Source organism: Pteropus alecto, unplaced genomic scaffold (genome assembly GCF_000325575.1).
Source record: "Pteropus alecto unplaced genomic scaffold, ASM32557v1 scaffold56, whole genome shotgun sequence".
Classification (NCBI taxonomy): Eukaryota; Metazoa; Chordata; class Mammalia; order Chiroptera; family Pteropodidae; genus Pteropus; species Pteropus alecto.
In genome coordinates this window covers 425265-439136 of record NW_006438871.1, presented here as the reverse complement: position 1 = coordinate 439136, position 13872 = coordinate 425265, and the positions used below count along the sequence as shown (strand labels likewise).

General features: G+C 66.7%; 1 protein-coding gene across 1 annotated transcript in view; it reads left to right on the top strand.

Annotated features, from left to right (window-relative positions):
• The window catches only part of PDGFA (platelet derived growth factor subunit A), a 15261-nt gene extending 1395 nt beyond the window's left edge, over positions 1 to 13866 (top strand). Inside the window, exons 3-6 of the mRNA XM_025049571.1 lie at positions 2975 to 3079; positions 4953 to 5140; positions 11307 to 11433; positions 13580 to 13866. Coding sequence (XP_024905339.1) covers positions 2975 to 3079; positions 4953 to 5140; positions 11307 to 11433; positions 13580 to 13590 — 431 coding nt within the window. The 3' untranslated portion in view covers positions 13591 to 13866. The remainder of the gene's footprint in view (positions 1 to 2974; positions 3080 to 4952; positions 5141 to 11306; positions 11434 to 13579) is intronic.
• Positions 13867 to 13872: the final 6 nt, after the last annotated feature.

Below are 13872 nucleotides of genomic sequence, written 5' to 3'. Positions count from 1 at the left end.
GTGTCCAAACAGAAAAAGCCAGGAGGCTGCAGCCTGTTCTCAGCTGGTTTCAAATTGCCCCCTTATAAAAAGCTGCCGGAGCTCAGCTCCCGCCTGCCCCGGGGAGTGGGGAGTGCAGCTCTGAGCCACCCCCCTCCCTCCTACCCATCAGACGGTTCAGGAGCTGATGCCCAGGAACTTTGGGTGAGCACAGAGGGCCTGTGGGACCTTCCTTGCTCACTAGCCTTGCGCCTCAGGGTCCTTTGTGACACAACAGCCTAAGTGGGTCTCCTTGGCCCCGGTCCGCCCCCCCCCCCCCCACAGACGTGGAAGCTGAGAAGAGGCTCTGGCCTGAGCACAGGAGTTGCACCTGTTGCTTGCTTCTAGAGCTTGTCTGGGGGGTCTCCCCCCAACTCCGGTTCCCACCGAAGTGGGGGCTGGAAGCGGAGGACTGCTGGCAAGGTCGCGAACAGCTGTGGAGGATTCAGCCGCCCTGCAGGCCCTGGACCCCCTGCTGGGTCCCGCCGGGTCCGTCTGGGATCCCTGAGCAAGGGGCCTGGGGTGCGGAGAAACCCCACTGGACAGTCTCCCTTGCTGACTGCCAGGGTGGCCCTGCCAAGTCAACCTGAGCTATGACTAGTGCCCAGCAAGCTTTAGAGGCTTTTAAAAGTGGCCCCTCCCCTGTGTGGGTGGAGCTTTGTGATTGGCATGTGGGATCCTGACTCCTCCCACTGGTGGGGCTGCAGTCCCATTTCACAGGTGAGAAGATGAGCTTGCGACCCTGGTCCGTGTGGCTGGTGGCCCTGAGGGGTGGGATTCCCGTACCAGCCCCTCCCCAGGTATAGGGACTGAAGGGGTAGGTGGTCCTTCACCTGAGGCTTTGGGTGGAGACCCACATGTAGTCTTTTAGTGACCAGGAGGGTGGAGTTTGGGGTCTGTTTGTCCAGTGACCAGAACACATCCTTCAGCTCAGTGGCAGCGGGGGGCTTTGTTCTAGCAGGCTGGCCGAGCGCCTGCAGGTCACTGAGTAACGATACATAAATGTCCCTTCTAGGCTATTAACTCTCCACTTCTTCTCATCCAGTTGTCACGCAGACATCTGTGCATAAAAGACAAAAGGCAAACGCTTGATTAACTGTCCCCGGAGCAGTTGTAGGGCGGCAGCCCCGGGGACCTTCTCGTGTAAGTCCCTGCTGGGCCACTTCTCCACCGGCATAAATCAGAGGGCTGCTGCCCCATGACTGGGGGCATCGCGTGCCTTGCAGACCACCCATCTTGACGGGGCCTGGCAGAGGGTGGGCTTGTTTGACTAGGAGCTGTTTCTGCCGTCTCTTGTTTTCAGGGCCGGTCGATGAACTGGGTGGGGGCATTGTCGCCCCTGGTTGTCAGGCCCGGGGCCGCAGGGCAGTCAGCCTGGACACGGGCTCCCGCCAGCCAGTCGTCTCTGCTTGCCATCCACGTCTGGGGTCTGTTTCAGGTGTAGAGAGGTGGCAGTGCCCGCTGCCCACGCGGAAGGGTCAGGTCGTGCGTGGAGCAGCCGGTGCCAGGCTGTAGTAAGGCATCGAAGGCGAGAATGGGCCAGCTGCTCTTCGGTTTGGTGATAGCAAGATGGCCACCACCAGCACATGACTCATAAATGTCACTTTTTTTGTGTGAAAAAAAGGCTTCTTGTAACAGTTGGTTGATGGGAAATTCTTCGTGCATGAGTAGTTCTGTTCCGATCTTATTTTGGGTCTCAGAAAAAGCAGTGGCGGTGGAACACTGAGTCACTTTAAGCGAGAAGTCGGGTTCTGCTCGGCTTCTGAAGGAGTACGTCTCGGCGCGTCTTTCGCCGGCTGCTTGGGGGCCACGGTGTTCGCGTCTCGCTCTCAGTGCTGCTGGTTTGTGGGCCCTCACGGGGCCTCTGTGGGCCGGGCATCGGGGAGGAGGCCTCTGGTCGGGGCTGGTGGCCAGGTCACCCGGGGAGGGGGAGGTGGCAGACGGGACCTGAGCGCAGCTGCCGGAGCTCCTGGCTCTCGGAACCCACCTTCTCAGGACTGCGCCCCTCGCTGTCTGTGGGGAGGCAGACGTGGAGGGGAGCAGTAGACAGGGACGGCCCCAGCTGGGTCGGAGGGCAAAGGCTGTGAGGTCAGGTGACCCACATCACGAAGGTGCGGGCAGTGTCAGGGGGCCGGGTTCGGCCCAGCGGCAGGTGTCAGGACTGTGTGTGCCTCCCACCACCTCGTCCATCTCGCGGAGACCTGGGCCTCCCCTCACCCGTCTAGAGTCTGGCGGACCAGGGTCCAGTCCAGTCTTAGCTCCCGGGCCGCTCGCCTCCGCAGTGGTGGCTCTCGGCACCTGGGCGGCGAAGCACTTTGCTTCTGCAAGCTGTGCGCCCTACCAGTCTCCTGGACTCTCGTCCTCGGCCTGCGGCCGCTCCCTGCTTCACACCGAGCGGGAGGCCATGTGTTTCTTGTGGCCTCGCGCTCGGAGTGGACTGACCCCAAGAACAGGTGGAGTTCTGCTGTCAGCCAGCTGCTCCGACCCCTCAGGCCAGCTGCTCCTCAGGGTGGGCTGAGGGAGAGGGAGGCCAGGCCTCCGCCGGTCCTTCGGGTCAGCCCGCTGTTTGCGGTGCCCGGTGGGGGGGCGGGCCTGCTGGTTCTGGGCCTTGTGGGCGGGGGCCGGCCTCGGGCTTCCTTGCCCAGTTGGCTCTCACCCGGGCCTTCTCGGAGGAGATGCCACCAGGAGACCCCCTGCAGCCCCTCCCCCGCGGGTCACGTGGCTGCAGGGTGCTGTGGGGCGCCACATGTGGGCGTCCAAGTGGGCTTCGCAGAGGGCAGTGGGGTACTTTCGGAGTCTTTACCCTTTACACATCTGGAAGCTCCTGTGTGGGAGTGGGGGGCCTCCCAGGGGACCCCTGCTTCCTGGGTAGGGGAGAGGGGCTGGGGCTGAGCCGCAGGAAACGCTGCGGAGGGCCCGGGGCCAGCTGGTCACCACCTCCTCTTCCCACCCGTAGGGGCCGAGGACGCTCTGGGAAGCAGCCTGAGAGCCCACGGCGGCCGTGCCACCAAGCACACACCTGAGAAGCGGCTCGGGCCCGTTCGGAGGAAAAGAAGCATCGGTGAGCTCGGCCGCGGGGGCTGGCGGGCCCCCCCTCCCGTGGAGCTGAGGCCCAGCCGCTCAGGGCGCGCCCTCCTGCAGGGAGCCTCCCACCTGGAGAGGAGAGCCTCGTGCATTCCTGGAGTGCCGCTCCTGTCGGGGCCTGCTCCCCAGGAGGCCTCACGGGAGCCGGGGTCGCCTCTCCTTTCCAGCCCGTCGCTTGGCACGCTGGGTGCTCCCGGCTGCAGACGGGGGCAGCGTGCTGAGCCTGGCGGGCTGCTCGCGGGCACCTCCTTCCTGTGCCCCCGCCCCACTGGCGCTCGGCTCCCGGGCCCCACCTGGGCGCGGGAAGGGGGAACGTCTGGTCCTTGCCTCTGGTGGCAGAGCAGCCATGTCTGCTAGTAGGTGGGGCTGTGCGGGGAAGTCGGGGCCTGTGCTTTCTTGCCCTGGGGAGGCAGCTGGGGGTGTGGCCCCTGCCACCTGTGCCATCCAGGGGTCCCTCCTGCTGACGGAGCCTGCTATGTTTGAGCTTCGACTGCTGCACATTCCCTGTGCAACCTTGGGTGACCTTGGGCAGGTGACTCCTGTCCAGCTCCGGTTCCCTCCAAGAAGATGGACTTCGTAGCTTGTTCCTTCGAGTGTGGGGTACTGTGGATGAGCCTGGGTTAGGCAGGCAGGCCCTTCCCAGGTGCTGTCCACTATCCTGACCAGCAGGCCAGGGTCCCCAGGCCCCTCCTGCCTGGTGGGTGCCAGGCACCCAGGGCTGGGTGCCATGAGTGCAGCCCCTTCCCCACTGGGGTGGCTGGACTTCCTGTTTGTGGGCTTGGTCTCGGGCACCGGGTGAGGAGGGGACGGTGGGAGCCGACGCCCCTCCCTGTCCCTGGCACTTGGCCTTTCAGCATTCCGGCCGCTCTCCTGAGCCCTCCTCCGAGCCGGCCGCTGGGCCTGCGTGAGCCCAGCGTGTGCGTGGCTGTCACTCGTCCAGCCGCGGAGTCGGGGCCCTGCGCTGTTGCTGGGGCAGCAGCTTCCGTGGGTGGTCCCGGATCCTGCCCGGGCCCCGGGGTGGTTTCCGGCCCGTGGGAGCTCGGGGCTTTGGGCCGGACGGGCGGCCTGTGCTGAGGAGCACAGAGCAGAGAGGCGCCAGCTCCTCCCTGGAGAGGCCCTCGCAGCTGGCAGGTGGCCTTGTGGTGACCTTCGCTGAGTGGGCCCCTGGCCTGGGGGCTGCGGAGTTCGGGCGTGTCCCTCACCTGCTGTGCAGGCGGCTTTGACATCCCTTGCCCAGGCCAGCCTTCACAGTGGCCGCAGGAGCGTCCAGAGCCACCTGGGGCCTGAGCCCTGGAGGCAGTGACTGGCTTGTACGTGGATTCAGGCCCTGCCTGGAGTGTGGCCTGGCTCCAGGGACACAGCGGCATGCCAGGCTGTGTCCCGGTCTGTCTGCCCGGCTCTCTCGGGGGCTCCCAGACTTGGTTTCTCTGCTTCTCCCCATCTCCGCCAGCCCCAGTGGCCCCGAGTTGATGGCAGGGACGCTGGGCTCCACTGGCCCCGGGCCTGTCAGCCTCAGGTTCTGACCTGTCCCGTCCCCGGCCGCACGCCCCTCACTGCCGTGGCCATAGCAGGCCTCCCTCCTGTCTTGGACCCGGTGTCACACGGTCCTCTCTTCCGGCTGCACCTTTCCTCTGGGGTGTCCCCAATGGGCCCTCGAGTCCCTGCTCATCCTCGAGCCAGCTCAGCTGCACCCTATGGGGACACGGGGGCCCTGGGGCTGCGTGACACGTGTCACGTAGGCAGGGCCCCTTGGAGCTGCTGTAGCCCTGGGAGGGTTGAGGAGGGGGGCAGTGGACACGGGGCCAGTGGGACAGCGTGGCCTCCCAGCTCACCGGGCCCCTTCCCCGCAGAGGAGGCCGTCCCTGCCGTCTGCAAGACCAGGACGGTCATCTACGAGATACCTCGGAGCCAGGTCGACCCCACGTCTGCCAACTTCCTGATCTGGCCGCCGTGCGTGGAGGTGAGGCGCTGCACCGGCTGCTGTAACACCAGCAGCGTCAAGTGCCAGCCGTCCCGCGTGCAGCACCGGAGCGTCAAGGTGAGCCCGCCCAGCCCAGCCCGAGCCGAGGCGGCCACGTGCTCCCAGGCCGGGCCCCGGCCCCAAGGCCACGCGGAGGGGGCCCCACGGGGGCTGGGCTCGGTCTGCCGTGGGGGCGTCTGTCCCCCTGCACCGCACACAGCCTCGTGGGAAGCGGCGCTCTGGAAGGGAGGGGACCGTGAAGGAAGGACTCTTAGGACGTGTGGTCAGAGCTGCCTGTCCCTGCCGGAGGGGTCACAGGTGTGGCAGCGCTTAGCGGGAGCTGCCAGGTGGCCCTCAGATGCTGGGAGTTATGGCCATCTCGCAGGGGGTGTAGCAGGATGGCCGGGGTCCCCTCAGCTTGCACTGCCCCAGAGCCCCTCCAGGACACAGGAGGCAGGGAAGGGGTGCTGGTGCGGGGTCCTGGGCACATTGCCTCATGAGTCGGGGAGGGACCCCCCTATTCTGCTGGGAGTGCTTCTCTGGGAGGGTCCATCTGGGGGTGCTGAGATCCTTCTCGCGTGTCAGGTAGGGCTGGTGGCTCAGGCTGACCGTCTTGCCCACTCACCTGCGGTCACTGGGAGCCTGCACACAGCCTGGCCGCTGAGCCCTCCCCCAGGCCAGGGCTGGCCACGGTGACCTGCCGGAGCAGCACTGGGGGACGTAGGAAGGTGACGCTCGAATTGCACGTGGCGGCTCCTGTGCTGTCCGCGCGAGTCCTGGGAGACATTCTGCTTCTTCAGGCCGCTCTGGGCAGCCAGATTGGGGTCTGGCTCTTGGCCGGATGGCTGGAGGCTCCGGGCAGGGCCTGGGTCTGCTGCCGGCCTCGCCTGCCTCGTCGGAGAGGCCTGAGGTGTGTCTCCCGAGCTCAGCCTTCCTGTTTGCGGGCGGGATTCTGTCTGGCCTTCTCCTGGGAAGTTCTGGGGTGTCTCCTGGTCCCCGAACTGCGGCCGAGGCGGGAGGGGCCGCCCCTGGGCACTGGCTGTGGGTGGGTCTGGGCGGCAGGGTGCCTTTGGCACGGAGCGGCCTGTTTTCTTGGGGTGAAGATGTCGGGTCTGGGGGTGTGTTAGAGCTCACTCTTGACTAGGAACTATCTCACCCTCCCTGCAACGGCCAGTCCAGGCCCTTTGATGTTGGTCCCTGGTCCCCATGTGAGGTGTAGGGGAGAGAGCTGCTTAGTGATGGACCATGTAGCTGGCCCGGCCCCTTGTCACATGAGAAGGCTCATTAGACCCATACCTGGGAGCTGACCCTGGGGTCGGGGTCCCTGCAGGCCTGGGTGGAGAGTCCCCCAGTCCCTGACAGCCGACACCCCTGGATGCTAAGGGGCTCCCGGGCCCCTAGCCAGGTGCTGAAGCCCACTCTGTCCCCCAGTGTCCCCCACTGCTGTCTCTTTGTGAAGGAGGAAACTGTGTGCATCCTGCTCCAGCCCCGCCCGCGGGGTCCCCCCTCGGCACGACCCCGGTCTGTGTCCTCACTCGGGGTACGTTCGGGGGCGTTAGAGCCCATGAGTCCAGGTCCCCGTGGTCTTATTCTCTTGGGCACAGGTGGGCGCGCTGGGTGAGCTGGGCCCACCCTGGGCGTCGGAGGCGGCTCGAGGGTGGGCGCCTGGCTAGGGTGTGGTCCGCCAGGGGCGTGAAGGACCGGGGTGTCTGCCTCTGTCTGCTGGCTCCCCCGCATCGGTGGACGGGGTCCTCGCAGCTCAGTGGGTGCTGGGGCCGCCGCCTGCGTGGGGTGCAGGCCTGCGGGCCCAGCACAGATGGGGCTGGGCCAGGCTGACCCCACGGGCCTTTGTCTACGGGGTCAGGGTCGCGGTCAGCCCGAGGGGACGGGTGGGTCGTGCATCGCGCCGCGCCCGTGCAGCCTGATCCCGCGCCCTGCCCTGCTCTGCTCGGACCCGGGCCCTTCCTCCGCCCGGCCCACCCGGCACAGCGTGGGCAGGAAAACATCCGGCCCCAGACACTGGGGTTCTGGCAGAGAGGGGACGAGAGGTCAGTGGGAACAGGAGACCCATTGTGGAGGCCAGTGCGCCTGGCCGGGAGGCCGTTCCCGCTCCGTTGGGGGCCGAGGCAGAGCCGGGGCGCGCCTGTGTGGTGGGTGCAGCAGCCCCCCGGCCCTTCCTGGAGTGGCACCCCCATGGGTTTCTGGGTTCATGGCCTTTTGAGTCATAGCCGAAGGCCTCTTATGACAGGGCAAACAGCCAGGGCGGGCGCAGCACCTGCCGAGGCCCGGGTGGGTGAGCCGTCCAGTTTGCGTCTGGCGGAAGGCTGCCCAGTGGCCCCTAGGCCTCGGGTGTCTGGACGTGCTGGGGTCGGTGGCCAGCCTCTCACCCTCGTCCCCCTCATCTCCACGAGGGAGGCCTGAGGTGCTTGCACCCCCAGCTCCATAGCAGATGGGGCTCGGGTGTGGGGCCCAGAGCAGAGCTCTCTGCCCTTTGGGGCCGGCCCCAGCTCCCCCACAGGTCCCTCAGGGGACATCTGCCGCCAGACCTGGGGGTACTGGTAGGCTGGGCCCTAGGGGGCCAGTGTCCCCGTCCTGAGCTTGCTGTGGTCAGCACCTGACGTCCGCTCCCAGGGTTCAGCACGCTCCCTGTCTCCCTGAGGAGCACGTCTTTCCTCTGCCCCCAGTGCCGGCTGAAATGGCCTTCGTAGAGGGGCAGAGTGGGGCGTAGACAGTGGTGGCCGTAACTCCGGTGTTGGCCGGGCCACTGCAGGTCAGGGGCAGCTCTGGGCAGCCATGGCCCATGGGACGCTGCGGGTCTGGCTCTCATTTTGTTTCGGGCAGTGGTGGCATAACCCGCCGTCCCTCGGTGATCTAACGTGGTCAGCCCCCAGGCCCCAGCTCTGGCCGCGTCTGGGGGACGGACCCTGGGTGTGTTTACCAGAGCTTCCCAGGACAGGCCTCTGCACCCTGTAAACAGAGCCTGGAGGGGCCCTTGGGATGTGGGCTCCAGCTGTTGCTCTATGGGGTCCAGTCGATGGGCTTAGGGGAGAATGTGGTGGCTCTGGGGGCCCTGGTTGGGGCCTCTGAGTCCCTCCCCCCGTGGGCAGGGACGGCTAACGGGGTCAGAGAGCCCAGCATCCTGGGCCTCGGGAAGCCAGACGTGGCCCGAGGGGCCGACGTACGCATCGGGCTTCAGGCCCTGGACCCGGGGTATGGTGGGCTCCAGCTGGATGGGGAGACCCCCTGCCCCCCCGTTTTTTAAACCAGTCAGCAACCCTGGGGGTCGGCTTCCGTTCTGAGTGGATGGGGGCTGGGAGGAGATGAGGGTGCTGTGCCTGGGGCAGCAGCCTCCGGGCCCCTCGTGCCCCGAGATGGCTTTCCTTGCCCTGGGTGAGGGTGAGGGCTGCGCTCAGGGCCTCCCGCGGCGGGAGGGGCCTCGTCTGCGGCCTGATTCCTCACCTGTCACGTGGGCTCAGCCGCGCCCTCCCCGGGCAGCGGTGAGCACCGCAGAGACTCACGCGGGGCTCGGGGACTGCTGCTGTGCATCACGACGACGCTGGACACCCGGCCTGGACCTGGGCGTGTCCCCTGCCCTCCTGGGTGGCGTCTTCCTGTGGCGGCCCAGCCTGGGGTGCTGTGAGCGGCGGGAGTGCGAGCCTTCCGTGCTCGGCGTCCCTGTCCCTTCTCTAGGGCGACGGCACCGCTGTGCTCCACACTTGGGGGGACTTGCCTGTGGTGTGACAAGCACCCTCGGTAGTGAAGGGTCCCCGTATCCGTTTGTAAGGTACAGCCTGGACCCCGGGATGCAGACGGAGAGGGAGAGAAGGGAGGGACGTGGGGACTCTGCTCGGGCCCCGCCGTGGTCTGGAGGCCGAGGTGACAGGGAGGGGGCCCCAGGAAGGTAGGCGTCTCCTTCTGCGGACGTGGCCGGAGAGTTTAACATTCACGGCACGTTCGCGGGGGCGGGTGGGGGGGAGTGTAGCCGTCTCCTGGCCAGACAGAGGTGGCGGGCAGCCTGGAGTGCTTGTGTCCTCAGACCCAGAAGCAGGTGCGATTGTAAATCAGTGTTTGTTTTTCGTTGATAAAAACGGGCTGTCTGAGGAGAAAGTGGGCTCCAGGCTGAGGCGGCCGGTGCTGTGTGTGCTTTGCCGAGGGGACCGGGCGGGGCGGCGTGTCTGGCGTGTCTGCCTTCCCCACAGCACTCGCCTGTTTTGGGTGGAGAACAAGCCTGCCCCCCTCTGCCCAGGAGTCCAGGGGGCTCGGCTGAGCCGGGTTTCAGTCCCTGCCCCCCAGAGGAAATCGATGAGGGGCTTGTTGCCGGGCTGGGAGCGGGACCACTGCCCGCCTGCCCCGTGTCCCCTGGCAGAGGCGGGGGTGGGCGGTAGAAGGCACCTGTGCAGGGCACATGGGCACCCAGTGGGAGCTGTAGCGGGCCGTGGGGCTGGCCCGGTACCCCCAGCGTGGGCCCTGGGAATGGGGGGGTGCAGGGAGCTGGAGCCGCTGGTCCAGGCGGGGCTCAGGAGGCCTGCCGAGGCGCCCGTGTGAGTGCCGACAGCGAGGTCACTCACGCTGGGCCCTGGCCCAGTCCCCAGTCCCAGGTGCTCATTCTGCACTGTGAGCCTGTGACCCGTGACCCTGTGCTGCGGGTGGGAGGGCGGAGGCTCCGCCCACAGGGCCGCCTTCTCCGCAGGCTCCACTCGGGAGCCTCCCGGGCCTGGCCGGGCTCCTGACCGCAGCTCACACCTGGCTGCCGCGTTCACACCCAGGCCAGCACTTCACACGGCCGCCGGGCGCCTGGCACCCTCTGCCCCGCGGGTTAACCATTAATGCAGCCAGGGCTGGAGTCCGGGGCTAGCCTGCCTGTGGGGCGGTGCCTGGTTGCCAGGGTGCAGGGCCCACCCCACTGCCTGGGGTCCCCTGACTCCTGGACTCCAGGCCTCTGCAAAGCAAGGGGGCCCCTTCGCCCCTGGGCTGGGGGCTTCTGCTCGGGCCTGGGTTTCCCTCGGCCCTGCTGGCTTGGATGGCCCTTCACTTGCTCAGGCAGCAACCTGTGGGCTCTGCTCCCTTCCACCTCGGTGGCCCCAGATGAACAGCGAGGTCCTGGGGGCTGGACCCCGGCCGCAGGTGTTGGCACAGGCGGAGTGTCTGCCGTTTGCCTGGCTCTGCGTGGGGACCTTGGGGCCAGCAGGAAGGCCGCAGTCATTCCTTGCTGGGGACCAGAGCACAGGCTGTGGGCCTTTGGGAGTGGGGACCCCACTGGGGCTGCCGGTGGTGGGGGCCGGAGGGAGGGTCTCTAACATCGGAAGTGAGGGAGCAGGGCCGCCTGCCTGCTGCTCACTGATAAGCGTCCGGAGCTGGGCGTGTGTGTGCACGCATGCGTGTGTGCATGCCTGCGTGTGCGTGCGTGTGTGCGTACACATGCCTGTGGGGTGGGGTAGAGCCCTGGTCCAGGGCAGACGAGCCAGTTTTCTGGGGTCCGTGGGGTTAAGACACCCCACCCTGCTTCCTCCACTGCCTGGATGGTGCCTCGGGCCCTCTGGCTGGGTGGACTTGGGGCCGTGTCCTCCTGCAGTGCTCGGGCAGGGGTGTGGAGGTGGCTCTGTGCTCAGAGGTTTGGGGCTGGCGGCCTGTCGATGGGTGGTGGTGGCTTCGCCCGAACCGAAGAGGAAGCACCTGCTGAGTCTGCGTTCCCCTCGCCACCTCCTCTGGGATGGCCTGGGGTCTCTGCCCACACTCCTGAGAAGGCCAGCTTCCTGGGGGCCACGAGAAGGCCTCGTGCCTGGGCCAGGCTGTCAGCCGGCCTTGCTGGCAGTGTGGCCTGGAGCCTATCACACCGAGACCCGGCAGCCTCCTTGTGGGCTGGGGGCCGAGCCGGCTCCCCATGCTGACGCCTGGGCCACGAGCAGCAGCAGCAGCGGCGGCCACCGCCCCCTGTGCCCCGGCCTGTCCTGTTATACTGCTCAGCACACATCTGGAAACTTCCGTTAGCCTGGCTGTCCCTGGAACGCAGAAGCAGGCGCCGCCCCCTCCCGCCCACCTTGCCGTCCGTCCTCAGACCTCCTGGCTGCACGTCGGGTTTATTTTAAGCTAAAATGGGACCAAACCACAAATGCCGCGCTGAGCCTTGTTCTGTCGCGTGGTGCTGCCGCCTCGCCCACCGGGAGGAGGTCAGAGGTCCGGTCGGTCAGAGACCAGGCCCCCTCCTCGCCGGGCGGGGCGCTCACCGGCCCTCGTCTCTCTGCAGGTGGCCAAGGTGGAGTACGTGAGGAAGAAGCCGAAGCTGAAGGAAGTGCAGGTGAGGCTGGAAGAGCACCTGGAGTGCGCGTGCGCGGCCGCCAGCCCGGGCCCGGGCCACCGCGAGGAGGAGACGGGTGAGCCGGGCGTCTGTGTCTGTGTCTGCGCGGGGCCGGGTGGGGCGGGGCGGCTGCTGCCTGCACCAGCCGCCAGGCCGCTCAGCGGCGTAGGATCACGTCTCCCTAATCCCGGCTCGGTGGCCGGCAGTGGTCACGAGGGGGCCGTGCTGGGGGACGGTGCCCCGCGGGAAGGCGGTGTCGCAGGGCGGCTGGTGGCCGTCTCCGCCGTGGTGCAGCGTGGCATCGGCCAGGGCCGAGGACACCAGGCGTGGTCCCGCCGCTGATGGAGTTTTCTTTCAGAGAGAGACGGCTCAGGTGTTTCTGCCTCAGCTCCCAGCGGGCGCCTCCCTTAGGCCCACCCGCCTCCCGCCCTCTGTTAACAGGAAGGCGTAGGGAGGCAGGTAAAAAGCGGAAAAGGAAAAGGTTAAAGCCCACCTGACAGCCGGCCAGGTAGGAGCGGACCGTGGGTGAGCCCCACGGGAGGGCGCGGTGGCTGATCAGGGCGAATCTCCCCCCACCCCCGGCGAGGACGTGGCCGTGATTGGCCTGATCGCGCTGTGAGCTTCTGGTGTCTGGCTGGGCCCCGGGTCTCCCGTCCCCGGCCTCGCCCCTGCCCCCGCCCCCTGCCGCCGCTGCACGGGAAGCCCCGAGCCCCTGCTCTGGCTTTGGTCTTTCCGTTGATTCGGGGGGCAGAGGTGTCACAGAGCTGTAGTGATTGGGGCCTCCTGAGCGGGGTGGAGGGTGTCTCTGACATCCCCCGGCTGGGGTCAGCCCACCCCATGGGACAGAAAGCTGAGGGCCGCAGAGCCTGCAGGTAAGGGCAGTCGAGGACGCGTGGCTCCTGCCTGGAAAGGCTTTGTGAACGTAGAGGCTGTTGGCTGCCGTGCTGGGAACTGTGCTGGCTCTTAGGAGCACCCCCGAAACAGCGAGGTTAGAGGTTAGGTAGATGCTCCCAGCTCATGTGCAGACGGCGAGACCAGAGCAGGTATGGCACTCTCAAGTTGACGGGGACCCTCTTCCACCCAGGACTGGTTCCCCATCCTCGGGGGGTGCCTCACAGCCCAAAATAGCTGCTATAGCTCCAGAAATCACATCCATACTCCGGGCTGAAAGAAAGAGGAAGGTGGGCAGAAGGGTGAAACGACGGTTTCAGAGAAATCCCACCCGATGACTTCGGTGTTGACCTCCCTGGCCATCCCTTGGCGGTCAGGGAGTCTCACCGAGGTGTGCTGCTCCCAGGACAGATTGGGATTTGGGCAACCGCCAGCAGCACAGGGGAGGCGGCTTCAAGCCTTCCTGACCTCTGGTGTCAGCCTGCCTGGCTCTGGGCACGTGGGAGCCCATGGCATCCAAACACCCAGGGTGAGAGGGGCAGGCGTCAGCCCGGGCTGCGGCTGGCTGCACGGCTGCAGGGGGCTGCCAGCGCAGGAGCTTTCACGACCCGCGGGTCAAGAGCTTCCGCTAGGACTCTGGGGAGGCAGGGCCCACAGGGGCGGGTCCCCGGAATAGCCCCAGATGGCTGCTCAGCCTTGGCCTCTGCTGGCCCAAGGGTGTGGTATGGGGTGGCTCTGTGCTCTGTGCGTCCATCTACAGAGCCAGCTGTTGACAGAGACCCCAAAGTGAGAGGTGGGTGCCCCTGCTGGCACGCAGGCTCTGGGCACGTGGGTGGTACAAGTGTTAGGACGAGCAGTGGTCAGGTGACTTAGGATGGGCACAAGCCGCTCTCGGCCCAGAGCTCAGTGAGGATCTGCCTGGTCAGAGACCCCGTCTGTCTGTCTGGCTGGCTGGCTGGCAGTGCCCACCCTCAGGGCCGCCTCATGGCCCAGGATGGCTGCCAGAGCTCCAGAAATCACATCCAACTCCAAGCTGGAAGAAAGGAAGGTGAGGAGAAGAAGACCTTTCTGGGCCTCGGTCTGTCCGGCTGGAGAACGGGGTCCACTCGCAAGCCGTGTTTTGTGAGCTCCGAGAGCCTCGTCCCAGTTCTGGGCAGGATGGTGCTGAAAGGGTCACGAGCATCTTTGGTTTGAAAAAACCTCACGGAGACGTCAAACCCCAAGACCGGCCGCAGCGGGCGTGCGCGCGCCCCGATGGGTGGGTGCCGACCACGCGGCGGCGTGCGTGCGGGCAGTGTCCCCTCAGTGTCTGTCTCTCGCTTCCCCCGCAGATGTGAGGTGAGGACAAGCGGGTAGCCCTCTCCCGGGACACGGCGCACGTGGCGTGTTACATTCCTGAACCTACTATGTACGGTGCTCACTGCCGGCGTGCGGTCTTTGTCCTCCTCTGTGGAACACTGTCTCCGTGGGCACTCTGGGGAACAGAGACACTACACGTCGTCTGAGGCGACCTCGAGCGAGTGTTGTGGCGCTCGGCGGGACAGCGACCGGCTTCCTGGTTGGACAGAGCCACGCCGCGGCCACACGGACTCTCGGACGGACGCCGGAGCGGCTGCGGGAGCGG